At 54.1% G+C, this 18,696-nt stretch overlaps 4 protein-coding genes across 4 annotated transcripts; 2 read left to right on the top strand and 2 right to left on the bottom strand.

The window, feature by feature from the left end:
• The first annotated feature begins 1,419 nt into the window (after positions 1–1,419).
• On the top strand, positions 1,420–3,688 carry PV07_09941 (uncharacterized protein). The gene is made up of 5 exons (XM_016397238.1): positions 1,420–1,692; positions 1,749–1,870; positions 1,934–2,072; positions 2,136–2,592; positions 2,662–3,688. Exons 1-5 carry the CDS (start codon positions 1,465–1,467, stop codon positions 3,300–3,302), a joined length of 1,587 nt encoding a protein of 528 aa, XP_016244429.1. The 5' UTR covers positions 1,420–1,464; the 3' UTR covers positions 3,303–3,688.
• Positions 3,689–10,626: 6,938 nt separating this feature from the next.
• On the bottom strand, positions 10,627–12,770 carry PV07_09942 (uncharacterized protein). The gene is made up of 2 exons (XM_016397239.1): positions 12,468–12,770; positions 10,627–12,385 (listed from the first exon to the last, which is right to left on the bottom strand). The coding sequence occupies exons 1-2, from the start codon at positions 12,759–12,761 to the stop codon at positions 10,769–10,771; spliced, it is 1,911 nt and encodes a 636-aa protein (XP_016244430.1). The 5' UTR covers positions 12,762–12,770; the 3' UTR covers positions 10,627–10,768.
• Positions 12,771–13,380: 610 nt separating this feature from the next.
• PV07_09943 (uncharacterized protein) lies at positions 13,381–16,679 on the top strand. Its single transcript, XM_016397240.1, has one exon. It carries the CDS (start codon positions 13,417–13,419, stop codon positions 16,477–16,479), a length of 3,063 nt encoding a protein of 1,020 aa, XP_016244431.1. The 5' UTR covers positions 13,381–13,416; the 3' UTR covers positions 16,480–16,679.
• PV07_09944 (uncharacterized protein) lies at positions 16,676–18,187 on the bottom strand (the record flags this gene model as incomplete). The annotated part of the gene is made up of 1 exon (XM_016397241.1): positions 16,676–18,187. One exon carries the CDS (start codon positions 18,185–18,187, stop codon positions 16,676–16,678), a length of 1,512 nt encoding a protein of 503 aa, XP_016244432.1.
• Positions 18,188–18,696: the final 509 nt, after the last annotated feature.

The raw sequence follows: 18,696 nt of genomic DNA on the forward strand, positions 1-18,696 counted from the left end.
ATTCGGGCATTTCGCTGCTGCGTTTCAAGTGCAGGGGTAGTTTACCACACCTCAATGGCAAATATAGACACGGAGTTCTGCCGCGCCAACACAAGCACATTGAATACCTACTGCCCTTGACCTACCCAGCTGCCAATGACTAAGAGTATGGTTGTAAGATACACTGGCTGGCCGAAGATAATGGTGCTGGTACAATAAGGATTTCGAAGTGCGCCCTTGTATATTGCGAAATACTACCAGCTACTCAAAGAAGCTCATTCTTTAGCCATCCTTGATACCTCGAAGCGCACACAGACAAGACTATAGGAGCTGCAGGGACTCTCAAGAGTTACTATCAATACTACGGAAAAAGCTTGAGAACCAGCACTGGGTATTAGCTCGACTCTGCGTCGATTCCAACCCGACACCAGACCGAGTCCAATCTGGATGTAGCTGGGGCCAGAATCGTTCCAAATCGATTGGAATCTTGACTCAGTTCATGCCGATCAGAGTCAAGTCCACGGTGATTGCAACTTAAATACCATGTAGTTCTCAGACAAATGAACGTGCTTTTGCAATGCCAGGAGCAAACTCACGTTTCAAATCGCGCCTCTAATTCAAAATACTCAGTACTATACTTGAAGTCTATGCTCGGCCCGTATGTATAGCATCAAACCTGTTTAGAACCATCCTAAGATCTATTACTAGATTTATTATGGCTTGTTCCTCTCCATTCAAAGGAAAACACCTTAATACTTGTATGTATAGTACCAATAGCACTAGTATCAATCCAGCCGAGAACACTACATACATAGTAGTACTAGTAGTCCTAGCTAGTAGTAGACAGTACATAGTTTTCCTTGCGCAAGCTCGCCGAGCGACTCAATCAGCCCTAGCCCCACTGCAGCTGCCGTCGGCTCGAAGCTTTGGCAAGTTGGTAAAGAGCCAGCCCTGGCATTGCCAGCTATTGAGCCCATCTAGGGGAGATGATAGGTACATAGGATTAGTAGATTGAGAATTCCCGCATTTCCCTGCTCGAGGACGACTTAAAGTCACGGGCATGAAGCAGGCGCATGATGCACTTGAAGATAATCGCATAGTCTTGCAAGGTTGGCCGAGATTGCGTATCCGACTTGAGATGTAACACATTTATTTATCGAATTACATTAGTGGTACTGCATTTTTAATAATAGCCCAGATTATTTTCTTGGACTTGCGACATCTCGTACTTCGCAAAACCCAGAGCCCTCACCTCAATATTGTCATTTGATTGGAATCGGCAGCCTTTTATGGCGTCATTCATCGATTTTGGTGGTGGCTTTGCTTAAGCAACTTGGCGACTCACCGCCATCATCTCATTGGATGAAGGAGGAGAAGCTTGAAATTTGAAAGCATCTGAGCCCTGGTTGTCCTTTCTCCCGGCATCGAGACTGCGATTGAGCTGAGATCGCTTCTGTTGGGGATCGCAAGACGCTCGAGACCAAAATGCCGCTTCTCGAAAACATCAAAGCACTTCACCAGTACACTCGAGATCGCCAGAATGCCCTGCAGGCAAACAACCAGAAGCTCCTCTGGAGATTCGCCGACGTCTTCTGGCGGACCTGCGATCTTGGATTTACGGCCTTTGGAGGACCTCCTGTACATTTCCAGATCTTGCATCGGCGCTTCGTAGAAGGTCGTGGGGGTGTGGTCCCGTGGATCGATGAGCAAACGGTGATCTATCATCCTCCATCAGGGCGTCTCCTCTTGCTCATCCATGTCTGTCGCAGTACCAAGAGCTTTTCGCCATCTGCCAGGCCCTTCCGGGGCCAGGGAGCACCAAGATGCTCTTTTGCATGGCGCTCATCCATGCAGGCTTCATCCCAGCAGTGTTTGTCTTCCTGACTTGGAGGTGGGTCTGATACGGGAATATGGAGAGTGGCAAATGCATGGAGGAAATTGACATTTTGTGCAGCCTTCCTGGGGCGATCGCAATGTATGGGCTGTCGCTTGGAGTCCAACACATCAATACCGTCCTCCCGGGTGCTGCCTGCGCATTCCTATCAGGCCTGAACTCCTCAACCGTCGGAATTGTCGCTCTTGCTGCTGTTCAGGTGTGAGATCCCCTTTTTCTTCGCGACGCCTCACCGCCATTCAGCTGACCTGGTCGCAAACAGCTCGCAGACAAAGCCATCAAGGACAGACTGTCGAGAATTCTTGTCATCTTCGGCGCATGCGCGGGCCTCTGCTATAATGCCTTGTGGTATTTTCCCGTCCTCATACTGGGTGGAGGCATTGCGACGGCGATCTGGGATACTCGTCTCAGACAGGCAGTTGCTCGATGGAGAAGGAGATTGAAGGAGCGGAGATCACGACAGGAACCTGCAGTGGAGGAAACTGGCAACGACGGAGGCCAAAGCATAGAGATGACCACCGCGCCCAGTGAGAGGTCGAACACGGTGCAAAGAAGATCTGCAGCGGCAGTCGCTCAATCAGCGAATGCAGCATCACCGAAAGTCGGCGAGGCTTCGACATCTGCACCGGTCGCCAATGATGCACCAGCTCCTTCTACGGATATGCGATCACATGGAATCTCGGTGCCCACAGGACTCATCATTATCGCCGTCTTCTTTGGTATGCCACTCCCCTTCCACCGTTGTGCTCCCTCCGATGTGAGGCCTTCTTTTCTGACGTGGTTTCTAGCATCATTTGTCGCAGTTCTTGTCACACGTGGTCTTCTCAAATCCACTCCACGGCCTCTGGACCTGTTCGCAAACATGTATCTCGCGGGGACAATCATCTTTGGCGGAGGTCCCGTCGTGATCCCCTTGCTCCGAGAATACGTGGTTCAGCCCGGCTGGGTCTCGTCGCGAGACTTCCTCATCGGCCTGGCCATCATTCAGGCATTTCCTGGGCCGAATTTCAACTTCGGCGTCTATCTCGGTGCGCTAGCGCTGTTGGGCACATCTCAGCCCACGATCCTCGGCGCCTTGATGGGGTACATTGGCATCTTCCTGCCGGGTATCGCGCTGGCCGTGGGAGTCCAGGGCATTTGGCGAGTCCTTCGCACAAAGCCAGTGGTAGTCAGCCTCCTTCGAGGGGTCAACGCAACGGCAGTCGGGCTGGTTTTCACGGCGGTTTATCGCTTGTGGGAAATCGGCTACTTGACGCCTCAAGCGACGCAGGGTCAGAGTCTGGCGAAGGAACCCTGGTGGGTCGTGGTCGCCGTGTTAACATATTCCGAGTCAGCCTGGTTCAACATCCCCGCGGCTCCGGCGATTGTCTTGGGAGGCTTGCTGGGTTTGGCCTGGTATGGTGCTGTGGGCAAAAGTGTCCTTGGCTGAAGAAGGCCGGGCTTCGGAGGATGTGCGACTTGTAAGGTGATTGCCCAAGCGATAAGTGGTTTTTGATACTCTAACCTGACCTGGTCGAAATTGGTAAGTGTATGGAAACAATCCTTCCGGCCAGACGCTTGACTTTTGGTTGCCCTATTCCTTTGGAATATGTTATCGCAAGTGGTGTTATGTTTGATCGAAGGAGACACCTCGGACACCTTTGCCGGGAATTCACGCGAATTTCTGGGATGTTCAGGGTCCCAACATGGACTTCTGAGATATCAAAGGCGGTGCGTTCAGGTACTCGAAAGCGGGGGCAGAGTTGATCCAGAACTCTTTCTACCGATGCCGAAGATTCTTGGTGTGAAGAGCTACTATTTATTTATTGATCCTCGTATAGACAGTCCCGCCCCCATGAAATCTCGTAGCGGCACTATCGACATATATGCCAGTTGGACGGATATATTCCTCGAGCTCTTGCTTGTTCGTTCTCATAACTGACTACCGCTATTTCTACGCCTGAAAGCACTAGCTCCGTGCGTCTGATCCCGGGGACTCTCCTCAGCTCAGGACGGGAGCCGCAGGACCAGGTCATTCGTTCAGATCCATCTGAATGGACCGCCCCCAAGGTGCCGCCACATTGTGCCGCCACATACTGTCGAGGATCTACCCTTTTTCGTCACCCGCTGTCTCCGCTTCCGACACCGCGCAAGCATGGACTTTGAATCCCCCTCATCACGACGTCCTTACTAACTTGCTGAAAGAACCAGGGCCCTTACAGGATCCCGATACTTCACGAATACTCCGTACGGAGAGAGGAGTATGGAATAGGAGTTTATGTGGGTGATCCATGCAAAAAGTAAATGCGCACGGGGGCGCTGCACCTTGGCTAATAATTGAGTGCTGCTCCATTTCTACCACTGTGACAGCCACCTACAAGTACCTACATGCCTATAGAGTTACATAATTCCGCCAAGTTGACCCCCCAAGTATTCAAGCTATGTCACTCTACTCGCCTTGACCGCCGACCACCGCGACGAGCACCTGCCTCCAAGAGGCTTTTTGTTCGAGCCAAAGCCCCCAGTCTCAGCTATAACACTCTCTAGACTTACGTAGGCTACGGTGGGGTCTCGGAGACGAGCAACGGCCCGTGTCGTTGTCGAGAGAGTTCTCTCGGTGGCGACATCTGAGATTTTTTCCAGGTGTGGGGGTCCTTTGGAAATTTCTGGGGTTGATATGTAGAGATCATGGTGGGATCCGACGGGCAGATCACGGTCTCTGAAAGCGAGAAGGGTCGAGGGTATCAATTTTGAGGGTTCTGAGGACATCGAAGTCTACCTTCACCTGGAGGGCTGCTATTTCTATCCCGCTGGGATATCGCCGGTGCTTACATGTGGCTATTGTGTTGTTGCAGACAGCTGCTCACGCAGCCCGGCTGACCTGTGCAAGCTGGCCTCTGCGGATTTGCTGCCGGGTTGCCCTGACCCGAACAAGTGCAAGGGATGCTGGTGGATGAGAGAGTGAGAACAAGGTTTCGCTCACGGAGCTGGGTCTGGTAAGAACAAAAAGAAGTGGACTATGAAGCTGGGAAACCTATGTACAGGACAGCAGCCTTGCCAACGAGACTGTGCACTAGTGAAGGCTCATTGTCACTCCATTCTTTCCTTGCTCTGTCATGTAGCGGTCCCCCCCGAGGCCCATTGAAGTGGCTCCATGAAACGAGGCTTCCTCTCTAGTTCGGGAGCAAGCCCAGGTCAGCAGCGATGATGTGTGCGCCCTTCTCGCCAACGACCAGCGCCGTGTTGTTCGTGTTGGCGCCCACATTCTCGGGTACAATGCTCAAGTCCACACACTTGAGCCCTTGAACCCCGTGGACGTTCAGGCGCTCGTCAACGACTCCGAGTTCGCTCCGCGGCGCCATCTTGGCGGTACCCAGCGAATGGTAACAGGTGTTGATGTTTTCGCGGAGGAACTGCTCGATCGCACGGTCGTCTTCGGCAGAGTATTGGATGTCCCGGACTGGTCCCTTGCTGCTAGGCGCCTCGTCGAGAATCACGCATGCGGCTGGGGAGTCGGGCGCGAACTTCGGATGGCCGCTCGCCACTTCACCTCGGTACATCTTCGTGCGCCGCATGATCTCGCGATGTTTCTTGTACGCCCACATCTGTTTCTTGATGTCGATGTCATGGGGGTCGGAGAAGAAGCCAGACTCGAAATCCAGCGGATCGTCCACATTGGGACCGGTGATGTGAAGGTGACCACGCGAGTAGGGGTACGCCGTGTAGCAAGCGACGGAGACGTACTGACCGGCTGGGACTGACTTTTGATCTCCAAGATAGCTATAGGGAGTTAACTAATAGGTCGGATGGCTTCGGCAAGTGAACACTCACCTCGATACCAACCCCATCAACATCAACGGTTTATTGGGCGAGTTCTTGAAGTCTCGGTTCCATGCTGCCTGGAAGTCAGTTCCAAGGGCAGCGACTTCGGCGTCGCTCGGTCGAAGCTTGGACGATACATCGACCGTGTTCCAGCCCAAAATGGGGTCCTTATTGGCAAATGCCTTGTCAAAACTATACCGCCCGCTGATGATAGCATCGCCCGTCTCCCGCGGTCCTAGGCCGGTCCGATATGGGATGAAAACCAGATGGTGATCCTGGTAGTCGTGGCCAACTCCCGGTAATTCAGCCACGACTGGCACAGATGCGCGTTCCAGGATCTTCGGGTTGCCAACGCCTGACCTTTCGAGGACGGAAGGAGTGCCACAGCTCCCACATGAGAGGACGACCAGCTTCCTGGCTTTGACCGTGAGAGTAGGATGAGGAGTGAGGTGGATCTCGGCTTGGAAGATCGAGTTTGGCTCATACTCGACACCCACGGCTCTTTTGTTTTCATCGAAAATCACACGCTTCACCCTCGCTTGCACGAGAACGCGAAGATTGGGATGCTTGCCGTCCTGTAGACGAGGGTGCAGGTAACAATGCGCCGCATCTTGCCGCTTACCATCGGGGGACACGTAGCGCAGCCACCGCTGAAAGCCGTTGTTGGAATCGAGATCCTGTAGATCTTGTATCTCAGGATAGCCAACCTCTCCGGCAGCGGCAATAAAATCGGATTCGGCGCTAGTCGCGCGGTACCCTCCATCAGAGACGTGGACTGGACCGTTCGACCCGTGGTCTTTGGCCTTTCCTGCTCCGTGGTATGTTTCAAGCTGTCCCCGGAATTTGTCATTAGCAGTGGCAGGCTGGTCAGGGTACTTCTACCCATACCTTGTTCAAGAATGGCTTCATATCCTCGCTGCCCCAGCCAGGGGTCCTCCAGGAGTCGAAATCGTCGCGCTGGGCACGGGTGTACCTGCAATAGAATCAGCCCCCTGAATACACCTAGCCACCTAGCTAGTTGAACGGATGGGCCACAACGTCACGGACATCATGAAGTTCACCGAAGAGCCGCCACCAAGAATCCCCCCAGACGGAATAATTGGTTCACGGCCGGCGAGTGCGTCAGACTTGTTTCCTTTATAGAAGATTGCCGTCTTGGCAGCTGGGGCGAGATGCTCCAGGAACAAGGCTGGGATTACAACGTTTCGCTTGTTGTAGTTGTCGGAGCCATGCTCAATCACTAGGATGGACAGAGTAGGGTCGAGCTCAGCCAGACGCCCAGCGACAACGCAGCCTGCAGTGCCACCTGTCTCGCCATTCGGTGTCAGGACGCACGATGCTCATAGAAAGGACACAGGAGTGCAAGGGTGGAATGATTGACTTACCACCAGCGATGATCACGTCCACTTCTTGGACGGTCTCGGTAAGTTTGGTGAAAATGGGCATATTTGCTGCGAGTCTGTAGACAGAACTATGACAACCGTGTGGGAAGGACTTCTTGAAGACCAGTTCGTTCTCTTCTTTACTTTCGTTCCTTTATCCCGCCTCCATCCCTCTCTTTATCATGAAGCCTGGAAGGCACTGACACTGAAAGGTACCCCGCAATATCGCTGTCCTCCCCCTTCCCCATCCCCCTGCCCCCAGCAGTGGGGGCACCCCAGATTCCAGATTGCCGGTTCAGTAGCTGCGGGGCATTGTGGAGGTTAGGGAAGATAGGGTGGGCGTAAGGGGGAGAGTTGTGTTTAACAGGACGGTATGGTATTGAGTGTCCAGGTATGAACCTTGGAAGAGAGTGTCTGACAGCTACCAGGTATCTTTAGGTAGGTACCTATGTATCTGTGTGGCAGGTGCCCAAGGCGCTAAGACTTACTAGGCTCAACAATAGCGGTAAAGTCGCGAATCTGGCGAAGTGTGTGTCGAGCTATCGGCAGTTCTGAAGATCCAATTGGTGTAATCTTGAAGTCTCCGCCCTTATTATATACCAATAACATCATGTACCACTTCCACCATCGAGTGCATTTGTGTCATGTGCAGAGATCTAAACCCAGCATCTAGAAAATCCCAAACCGTCGCAAGGATTTGAATACTCTAAAGACGAGCTACTTTTCGGTAGGACTTGAGAGAAAATAGCCGTCTGTTTAAGACGGGTAGCTTATAAACAATCCAGATGGCGGTATAGGCGGAGTAACAATCATCTTCTTGCATAGGAGAACACGATAGCATCAGAGTTTCTCAGCCTCATCGCTATATCATTTCTGTCGCGGGCAGAGGGTCTTCCGATGTTGTCAAGCCAAACCAGAAGGATAGCAGTCTGTTGTTGCGTCCAGAAGGAAAGAAGAGATCGAGTGCGAAGGTAAAAAGTCGGCGGGAGGCAAACTGGAGAGCTCGTACGTCTGCGGACCGTCGACTACATTCATAAGGGGTATGCCCGCTTCAATCGACGATGCAGATGGTTTGATGTCGACACATTCCACCGAAAAAGATGCGAACTCCGCATCGATGCCTCCATGAGGAAGTGGAGCTTGTCCCGTCGTAGCCTTTGGTTGCAGTTGCCGGGTTGGCTTTACAGGGCCGTTGGGTGGCGATTCCGCCTTCAAAGAGCCTCGAGCGACCGCGGGCTCAGATGAATTGGGTATTGGCATTCCGTGAAGCGACAATAGGGAGTTAAGGTGCTGGGTTTTCTGTTCCAGAGCCATTCTCAGCATTTGTGCTTTTCCTTCGAGAAATATCACGCGGTCTTGAAGAGACGCTGTGTATCCGTTCGAGAAGATTTTCCTGCCGCGTGGAGGAGTCGTCTTGCATTCCAGCCCAACCGCAAGACATCGAGCGCATTGAGGCTGCCCACCATCGCACCGACTCCTTTTCATACGGCATCGATCGCAGGCTGCCGCAACGCGGCCTCTGGACATGGGTTCCGATCTTTGTACTGGACGTGTCTTTATCTGTGCTTGAACGGCACACAGTTTTGGATGGCTGTAGTCAGCAATCTAGTAAGGATGTGTCTTCCACCAGGCAGGCAGAATCCAGCCGCAAATAAGTAGCAGCTATTTCCGTGTACCTATGCCGACATTGTACGCACAGGTCACCCATCCACGACTGCGTGCCACATGGAAATCGAGATCCTGGCCTGGACAGCAACCAGGTGCTCAGGTCTCCGCAACTCCCCCGACTCCTGCCCCCAATACCGTCCCTCTCAATCCCCGTCTTGTCCCGTAGTACTGTCTCCAAGTCATTTTATGCTGTGTGGAGAAGTGTAGATCCAGAGGGGGTTGTGGGGGAAGCACCAGATTCAGGGGTTTTGTATAGATATAGCTAGACTTTGATTTCTCGACCAGACCAGCGACTGGAATGCCAATTCTACACAATTCTCTGGACCATTTGTCTCCTCGAGCCCAAAAAAATCCTCCGACCACTCACACAAACACAAACATCAACATGCCGGCTCCAGAAGATCCCACAGAAGCTCGTGTTGAGCATCTTGACGTCTACGCCGACAAGAAGGAGGAAGGGTTGCGTCGCGTTCACACTGCCGGAAGCGTTGTCATGACGCCGGAGCTCTTTGAGCAGCTCTACCTCGCGCCCCAGAACAAGGTCAAGGGCGAACTCCGGCAGACATTTGGTAACCCCACCCCCATCGCGCTCGCAGGATTCCTTCTTTGCGCGACGGCGTTGTCGATGGTGTTACTGGGCTGGCGAGGTGCTGGTGCTTTCGGAGCGGCAAACGTGTACGCCATAAATCCATAGCCCACACACGACGTGATGGTTTCATGCCCGCTGACCCTGTACCAGAGCTTCGTATATCTACTTGGGAGGTGTCATTGAAATCCTTGGGGGAGTTGGTGAATGGATTCTCGGTAAGTCGATCGTTTTCCCCGCCATGCCAGGATCTAATCGAGGCTCACCATTTCTCGCTGCAGGCAACACCTTCCCTGCCATTGTCTTCCTCGCCTTTGGAGGGTTCTGGATAACCTTTGGCTGTACGCTGGTCCCATCGTACGGTGCATATGCCGCCTATTCCAAAGACCTGTCGAATCCAGCAGAAGGACTCAGCGAGCCTGCCTTCTTCGCGACCTTCGGCTTCTTCCTAGTAGCCATGACGCTTCTGGTGACAGTCTTCTGCATCGCAAGTTTACGCACGAACGTCGTCTTTTTCACCATTTTCCTAACCTTGATTCCATGCTGTACGAGTGCTCCTTTCCCCACCCACAATCCATCTTCGAATCAATCCGCCGACTAACTAACTCCACAGTCGCTTGTCTTTCGGCCTCCTTCTTCGACCTTGCGAATGGGCTCGCCGCAAGAGCAGAAACCTTTCAACACGTGGGTGCCGGGCTGTTGCTGGCGATCGCTTTCATGGGGTGGTATATCTTTGTGGCCTTGGTCCTCCTGTCTGTGGACTTTCCGATCCGTCTTCCGCTAGGCGACCTCTCGACGGTCATCAGGGGAGCGTCGGACCATGCCAGAGCCAGGGAGGTCAATAGCAGCGCGTAATGGGCAGCTCCCTCATCCTCGAGGCAAGAGACAATCTTTCAGACAGTGAGGGACTTTTCCAAAGATGTCGAAAAGGCCCTGCTGTGGTGTTTGCTGGGACGTTCCAAAAAAAACCCCCCCGGATAACCAGTCAAAGACTCGAAAAAGCACGGAACGCATGTATATATTTGACAAGCCTGGCATAAACTTCCTAGACGGCAGTCAGGGGTTTCAAAGTGTGTGGTGTTCGCTTCACGTGTATCCCTTCGTGATAAGCATTGAAATATTGAGGGGGCCAGCTCGGGCGGTTCTCTGTCTCCTCCACTAGATACTGTCCTAGGCCATGTGTCTAGGAACCGACTGCGTTGAGTGAAGATCCTCCTGACTTCAGGCCAAGCTTCCGCTCCCAGTAATACCAGGAAGGGTATTTCCCAGCCAGCACTGAGTTCTTGTGATCTCGCTTCAAGAACACCCTGGGCCAAGACCAGGTGAACCAAGACGGGGCGTTTATACCAAATAGCCCAGCCCTTCGGACTAGATCTTCGAACCGAGTCTGGCCAAAAGACCTCGACGGGATAAGCTTCGAAACTAGGTACTGTTTAAATTACAGAGTACGCCTCCTGATTAAGCATACATCCTCCTCCTACTTAGCTTCTGCACTGTATGATTGCCATCAAGGACTCCTATCGCAACATATCCAAGATCCTCCTCGGGGCGAACATCGCCGAGCCGAACTATCAGATCTCCCAACCGCCTCGATTGATCCGCAGCGTTCTCCATCGATGAATTATGAGGAATATTGGCGTATGGGTTGTCCCTTAGAAGCGAGCTGAATTTGTCTAGCAGGTCAGGCCCGCGGCGACACGCCGTCAGCACGACTGTGACCAGTCCGATGACAAACAGCGCAAGTGAACACACAAGCATAATCGCCAGCCACCTGTAATCGCACTTGACGACAATCTGACTGGTTGTGATTGTGCCAAGGTTACTGTCCGTGTTGTAGGTCAGCAGCGAGTCGCCTTGCGGCACGGTGAAGTTCCCCGACACCGCGGAGGGTGCGATGCTGTCAATCCAGTAGGTGTTGATGAGTTGCGTGAACCGCTTGGAGATTATGTCGTCCCCGAGTTTCCAGAGCTTGGTGGTGGAGGTCTGCAACAGAGTATTTGCCGGATCCGCCAAGTATGCTTCTATGGCGCTGGGGGGACAGAACGATGTATCGCAACCCACTGTCGGGTTGGTGGCGTTGGTGAAGTCTGGGAAAAATGCCAGGTAAAAGAGATCGGTTTGGCCGAGGCCATTGATCGGTGTCCAATCGGTCACACTGAGGGAACTGTAGCTGTGGTTGGGTTGGTGGGAGGCAGGATTTTTGGAGGGTCGGACTGCAACGCTTTGACAGGTTTGACCGTCGCATTTGATTTGCACCTCCACGTAACTCATGCCTACGGTGCAGTTTGCAACGGTGAGAACTTCCCCCTCGGACGAAGTGTCGCTGTATAAGTCAAGGGACCGGAAAGTAAAGTTAGTTACAGCAAATGTGTTGAAGCTGTTTGGAGTGAGGGCGTAGTTCGCACCACTCCAGCCTGGAAATTGCTCAAGACTCTGTCTGTATCCGTCAGACCAATTGTGGCCTGATACGTTGCAGCTTGTGACCATATAGCCAGTGTTCATTGTAAAGCGCGACACTCCCACTGAAGGGAGGTTTTGAATGGGCAGTCCGGTGAGAGAACTCCATTCGACGTCACTAGAATCCGGCACGGATCTCCAATCTGAGCCATCCTCGGGAGATAGACTTTCGTAGATGGGTATTTTGACGTTGCTGAATTGGTCTTGAGGCAGAGCCTTTGTGTTCGCCGAGCCGATGATAGCAGCGGTGAAGAGAGCATTAATCGGGATGAGCGGTTCCGCCGAGGCCGAATTGACGCCTTCGTTGCTGAATTCCGATACAAAGGCGAGATACGTAAAGTTCTGGGTCGAGTTCGAAAAGGATTCTTGGGTAGATATAACACGTAGCCCGGCTTGGCCTCCCAGAGGCGAGAGTGCCCAGAGGAGGAAGAGAAAGGGGGTCAGAGCGTTAATGGTCTTCAACGTAATTGGAGCTGTGAATGTGCTGAAGACGGTACGGCTCTGCAGGAGATATTCGAGTGCGAGTACAGAGGTGCCATTCTCGAGTTTGATCGCTGCAATGGCTCTGAGAAATTTGGCCACGACTGCAGAAAATAAGATGGGGAAGATGGTGGGAGTCTGGACCTCTTTAGCAATAGCCGCGGGCCGTGATGAGGACCTGGATGGCAAACAACAGAACAGCAGCGAAGGTCACACTTACATATTTAGCCGCTTCAAGCAAGTCCCGATTTCCTGGTCGATCGAGAGGCTGGTTGCGCCTACTATAGACAAGAGCGGCGAAGACAATGAAATAGGCGCAGCAGATGGCGATGAGCAAATCTAGCAAGCCTTCTCCAATAACTCCTAAAGAAGACAGCCGCCGCGCACTTCTGGAGTGCCTGGGATCTTGAGACGGCGCACTGCCGTTGTCAGAGCCTGTGTTCAACAGGGGGCCATTGTCGACTCTCGATTCCACGACATAGACAGCTTTCTGCCCTCGAACTGGATCTGCCATCTTCTAGGCCCAGGGGAATCAGGAAGAACACGTCCATGGCGAAGGGGCATCACCACTTTTTAATGTTTTTGATCAGGCTGGCAAAATGGGGCCAGGAACATCGCGTCCTGCAGGTCTGCGAGAGACGATAGGCATTCTCGGTTGGCTGAAACGAGCTTGAAGCGTTAGGCCCCCATTAGAGCCCCCATTAGAGCCCCCAGCCAGGGCCCGAGCCGACAAGGCAGCGCCACTTGTGGAGCTCCCAGTGGTTCTTTTCGCCATGCAAATCTCCCTGGGCGCTGGCCTTTTGCATCCATGAAATTGGCCATTAACTAGAGGTCGACTTGGGCATATTTGAATGACACGCAGTGGTATCTCGTAATCATAGGCGTGCAGCATGGATCACGTGCATCGCATTCCCCAGGTCGCTCCTTCCCCCGCATTTCATTTCGTAATTGAAAATGACAAAGGTCGGTCGCTCTTCAGCACCCACGAGAGCCACTAGCGATACTAGTGCCACTGGCCGCAACGGGTTCACGCTGCTAATCTCCAGCCTTTGCCAGTTCGGGCAGCTCCGCCGAGGTCTGGACTTCAACTCGATCTTTCCAAGTTTCTCACCTCTCTGCTGGACGACAACATACCCGATCGTCGCACCCCATGCAGGCTTGTCGCAGATATGAGGGAGAAGCCAGGAGGAAAGTCGACGGAACGATCTGCAGCATGTAAGTCGTGCGGCAAGACTTTCGCGCGTTCTGACACCCTCCTTCGGCACGAGAAAAATCATCATTCCACCGAGGATCGGGGGCCTGTTCACCGTGTCACTACGGGAACATTCAGAGCTTGCCACGCCTGTGCAACAGCCCGATCTAGGTGCTCAGGCGGACTCCCATGTGGCAGGTGCAACCTGCGCCAGCTCGAGTGCATCTATCCCAACAAACGTCGAAAGACGTCATTGTCGACCGATACAGCGAAGACCAAGGACGACGAGGCCACTAAGCAGCAGATATTGGGAAACTTCAACGAGTTGGTCTTCGCAGCCGATGGTCGAGACCAGCTCTCCTCAAATCCACGGATGAGTGTAGACACATTATCCACCTCACCAGCATTTCCGAGCTCCTCTCACAATGTACAAGCGTCTGTATCATCAAACTACGAACTGGCAGACCACTCGGTAAGTCAAGATGGACAGCCGAGCTCGAGCCTTGGTGCAATCAATCCAGGAACAGCTCAGATGCTACAGAACGATCATTTTGGGAATGATTACCTGGCCCCTCAGTTCAGTACTGGATTTGTTGAGCCTACTGCGGCCTTCGAGTATAGCACGTTTGATGAACCTCTCAACTGGATTCCTCCCAGCATTTACCCGTCCCCATACGACGCAGAGCTCGAGCAGGACTTCTCTTTCATCCTCCCCACTCTGCCCAGCAATCTGGACGCCGACTACGCGGTGGACTTCTCGATCAACCCACCCGGACATATCTATTCGGCCAGTGAAGATGTGACGCACGAACCATCCGAAACTCATGGGATTCGAGCCCCGTTCGTGGCTGTCGAACAAAGTCCCGCATCCTCAACGAGTGACGGCATACACATGCCCAAGTCAGTCCACGGGAGCTCCACCAGTTCAGACTTGAAGCGCAAGAAAAGGAAAAATTCCCTTCTACTCGATATTTTTACCCAACCACGGAAACGGAGTACCGGATATGCGTTTCCAGATGCCGAAGACTCCTGGACTTCGATGCTGACGAATAGCACGACGGAATACTGTCCTGGGGCTACCTACGAATTGATTTCGAGTCGTTTCCGAAATCTGTGCGTGGAGACGACGTCGCCAACCCCGTTTCGGGGCTTCGACTTTCCACCTTTCGAAGTGGTCAATACCTGCATCGACCTTTATTTCGAGAACTTCCACAAGAATTTTCCTCTGCTACACCAAGCTTCCTTTGGGCCCCAATCTGACTGGATAGTGGTCCTTGCTGTTGCGACAATTGGTAGTTCCTTCGCAAAATCCTCGTACGGTTCGGAAGTTCGAGAAGCCTTCCAGGAATTCCTGCGCCGCGCTGTTGACAGTTACGCAGATGGGGAACCAGATGCTGGCCTGGATCTCCCGTTGGCCCAGGCTCGCATCTTGAACCTCGTCGGATTGGTTCAGTCGGAGCGCGAGCAGTTGAGGGCCCTGTCGCATCGCTATCATGCAGATCTCTCCCGGTGGTGTCTAGAATCTGGCGTATTGCAGCTATCTACGAAGGGCGATTTACTAGGTGGCGAGGGCAATGGCGATGGTGTCGAAGATCTCCTGCAATTCTGGCCAAAATGGATCAGGATCGAGTCATTGCGGCGCGTGGGTTATATGGCTTGGTTGCTGGATTGTTGCCTGGGATATATGGCGAATGCACGTCCACTCTGTAACATGGACGATGCGAGGACTCCTCTCCCTTGTTCCGAATCAGCTTGGAATGCGTCAAGCCCCGAGGTCTGGGCAGACAGAATCCAAGAACTGGCGGAGACACCGTCCCTCTGCGGAGCTCTCGAGACACTCTACAGCAAGAAACAAGTCGATCCGGAGTACAGTGAATTATCGCAGACCCTGCTGATGCACGCTCTTTATCAACGAACGTGGGAGGTGGGCACACACATCAAACAGCCACTGAGTGAATGGGTCCCAACAGGCAAAGCTCGAGGCTTCTTGAACACGCCGTCAAAGGACAATTTCTGGCTCCCACTGTATCCGCTGTACGCCAACTGGCGGAACAGTGCCTGCGATTGCCTTGACGTCCTTCATTGGCAAGCCTCGAGCATTGTTGCGAAGGCTTCGGGCCTGGAACATGGGGTCATCCTCCATCTTCACCTCGCGCGTATCGTCCTCCTTACACCCTTTCAGGAGATACAAGACTTACTGTTCTCCTTGATCGGTAAGGTGGGGCATTCTCCAAAGGCATCATTCTACGTGCATGACGGCAGCTACCAACCACGCAACAGCGTCAAGCTGCCTCAAATTCGCAAGATAACGTGGCGGTGGCTGCGAGAAGACCAACACAAGGCTCGTCTTGCCATGGTGCATGCTGGCTCCGTCTTCTGGTACGTTCGTCGGTATTCCGCCATGAGCTTCTTCGAGCCGATTGCTGTCTACCTGGCTAGCCTTGTGCTCTGGACCTATGGTTCCTATAAATCGGCTGCTTTTGAGCGCGACGCTGCTGCCGCCAGCCAGAAACCCGAGGGTGGTCCAAGTGGGCCGGACGCGGGCGCCCCCATTCAGCCATCTCGCATGGAGAGGAAAGAACGTCCGATCAAATTCATCAGCAAGGCCAACGGACAGCCAGGGAAAGCTGCCGGCCCCTCGATCCCGCCGCATTCTGCATCTCCCGGCTCGCATGTTGATCTACGTTCCTCGGACAACAAATCCGTGTCTGTGGTGTTGGAAGGCACGACGGCTGGCTCGAGGTCACCTCCGGCGCCCAGCTCGGACTCAGATACTGAGGAAGACACTTCGTCGTCAGATGAGCAACCCGAGTTCATTCACTTGGACCGTCCCTGTGACGATGAGATGGTGCAACACTTTGTGCGAAACGGGCACACCATGTCAGGGCACATGACGAATGTGGGAGATATCTGCAAGGCACCGCAGAAGGTCGTGTTGGAAGGAGCAAAACTGTTGAGGACAAGGCTGGCTTGCTGGGGCGTCAGTCGAGAATACTACGACATTTTGATGAAATTGGCCGAGCTCAGGAAAGCCAGTTGAAATTGGAGACGCTACCGTGGGTAGAGGCAAGGTATTCAGTCTACGCACAGGCACAGAGACTTTTCAACTGGGGTACGAGTTCCTCGGGGTTTAATCTGTAACCACCGTCTATAGTCCCTTCTATTCTATATCGACGACCAAACATAGTTTCGGCGTAAGGGGTTGTACATTACCTGCTGGCGACGTTTCCTCCGCGCTACAAGGTTTTCCATCTCAACATAGTGATGGAGCTTTTGGGGAAGACGAAGGTCGAGGACTTGTTTGGATCCCATTCCGACTTCTGCAACCCGACCTCCTCTTTGCCGGCCATGTTTGTGACCTTGAGATTTGGCCCCGTGACGGTGTAGACTTCGCCTTGAGACGCCTCCACGCCTCCGAGAGCCGTCTTCAGATCGTGCTCTGCGTGAATGTTGACCACGCAAACGTTGACCCAGCCGTCGTCGTCGAGCGTCGCACTGACATCCAGCCAGGGAGTCGGTTTGAGCGCCCTGACCCAGCCCGGCTTCGTGGGGCCCGCGTAGGCGTCACACTCGACGTGCACGGCGACCTGGTGGCCCTTCATGAAGCGGCAGAACAGCTCGTACGGCCACCACGTTGTCTGCCGGACGAGGCCGTGCTCGGTGGTCATCAGGGGGCTGATGACGTTGACGCTCTGCGCGATGCACGCCATGCCCACGTCCCTGGACTTGCGGACCAGCACGTTCAGCCACACGGCCACGGCCAGCGCGTCGGAGAGGGTGTACGTCTCCTCGGCGCCGCGGCTGCCCACGGCGCGCGTGGGCAGCCACACGTTCCACTCGTCGAAGCAGATGGTCGGCCTCTTCTGGGCCGGTGGGATGCCGTTCTCGACCAAGGCCAGGTCGATCAGCCCCGCGCAGACCTCGATGCTGCGCTCCGCGGCCAGCGGCGCCGTCACGTTCTCGTAGTGCTCGTCGCTCGCCGTGTACAGGTGGATGCTGTGCATGTCGATCAGCGGCACGCGGTCCTCGCCCAGGTCGCTCCGCCCGGCCGGCTGCAGGCAGTGCTTCAGCGTGTGGTAGTCCCAGGAGGTGGCGCCCTCCTTGCCGCAGAGGACCAGCTGGATGGTGGGATCGAGCAGCTTCAGCGCCTTCGCCCACTGCAGCGCTCGCTCCGCGTACGCCTCCTGCGTCATCTGGTTGACCTGCCAGGACCCCCACATCTCGTTGCCCAGCGCCCAGTACCGGACCTTGTAGGGCTCGTCGTGACCGTTCTTCCGACGCAGGTTCGCGTAGTACGTGTCCTTGGTGCCGTTGCAGTACTCGACCCACGCCATGGCCTCATCGAGCGTGCCGGTGCCGAAGTTCAGACACAGGTAGGGCTCGGCGTGCACGGCCCTGCACCACGCCATGAACTCGTCGGTGCCGAAGTGGTTCGTCTCGACATTGTCCCACGCCAGCTCCGGTCGCGAGGGCCGCTGGTCTCTCGGCCCTACCCCGTCCTGCCAGTGGTACGTGGCGCAGAAATTGCCTCCTGGGTATCGAAACACGGGGATGTCGAGCGGCTTCAGGGCGTCAATCACGTCTTTTCGAAACCCGTCGGCGTCGACCAGGTCCTGGTTGGGGTTTGTTGGGTCATAGATGCCGCCGTAGATGCAGCGGCCCATATGCTCCGTGAAGCCTGAATAGATGTTCCGGTTGATCCTGGAGACCTTGCGAGCCGGGAACACCGTTATTGAAGGGGTTGCCATATGAGCCACGGGTTGCTGTGTTGCTGGGTCTGTACGGAGTAGAGCTGTTGTGTCCCAGGAGGTACACCTCTGAGCCAAATGTCAACTGTTCAAGTGTCTACCATCTACACACCACGGGCACCCAGTCCTCCATAAATGCAAGAATGAGGTCAGGTATCATGTGACTGCGAACCCACTGTCCCAGGCCTTAGAATTGGACTTGGTCGGCCTAGAGGATCCTTGTTGGCTCTTTCAATCCTAGTGGCATCAACGCCTGCATGAGAAAAAGCCACAGTGGCCGGCAGAAGTCCGCCGGTCGAGCTGCATATGGCGAAACAGCGGGCGAGAGAAACACTCGTATCCAGCAGGAGGATATCTTGACGACGGACAGTCTTGGTTTCCACGCGAGCAATGTTCCATTTTACCCGTCACCGGCGCAGAGCAACGACATTCACCCAGGAAAACATCCGCGGAGCCAATCGACGGGCGCGTGCAGAGCGACCTCAGCATCCCACCGGGGAACTGCCTTT

Source organism: Cladophialophora immunda (assembly GCF_000835495.1).
Source record: "Cladophialophora immunda strain CBS 83496 unplaced genomic scaffold supercont1.6, whole genome shotgun sequence".
Classification (NCBI taxonomy): Eukaryota; Fungi; Ascomycota; class Eurotiomycetes; order Chaetothyriales; family Herpotrichiellaceae; genus Cladophialophora; species Cladophialophora immunda.

Excerpts from the sequence above, each read along its gene's own strand:
- PV07_09941 (XM_016397238.1), top strand. The coding sequence starts at position 1,465 with ATGCCGCTTCTCGAAAACATCAAAGCACTTCACCAGTACACTCGAGAT. Across the intron at positions 1,693-1,748 it reads CGTGGATCGATGAGCAAACG|TACCAAGAGCTTTTCGCCAT; the intron begins GTGATCTATCAT and ends TGTCTGTCGCAG. Across the intron at positions 2,073-2,135 it reads TCGCTCTTGCTGCTGTTCAG|CTCGCAGACAAAGCCATCAA; the intron begins GTGTGAGATCCC and ends GGTCGCAAACAG.
- PV07_09942 (XM_016397239.1), bottom strand. The coding sequence starts at position 12,761 with ATGGCAGATCCAGTTCGAGGGCAGAAAGCTGTCTATGTCGTGGAATCG. Across the intron at positions 12,386-12,467 it reads TGCTTGAAGCGGCTAAATAT|ACTCCCACCATCTTCCCCAT; the intron begins GTAAGTGTGACC and ends AAAGAGGTCCAG.
- PV07_09943 (XM_016397240.1), top strand. The coding sequence starts at position 13,417 with ATGAGGGAGAAGCCAGGAGGAAAGTCGACGGAACGATCTGCAGCATGT.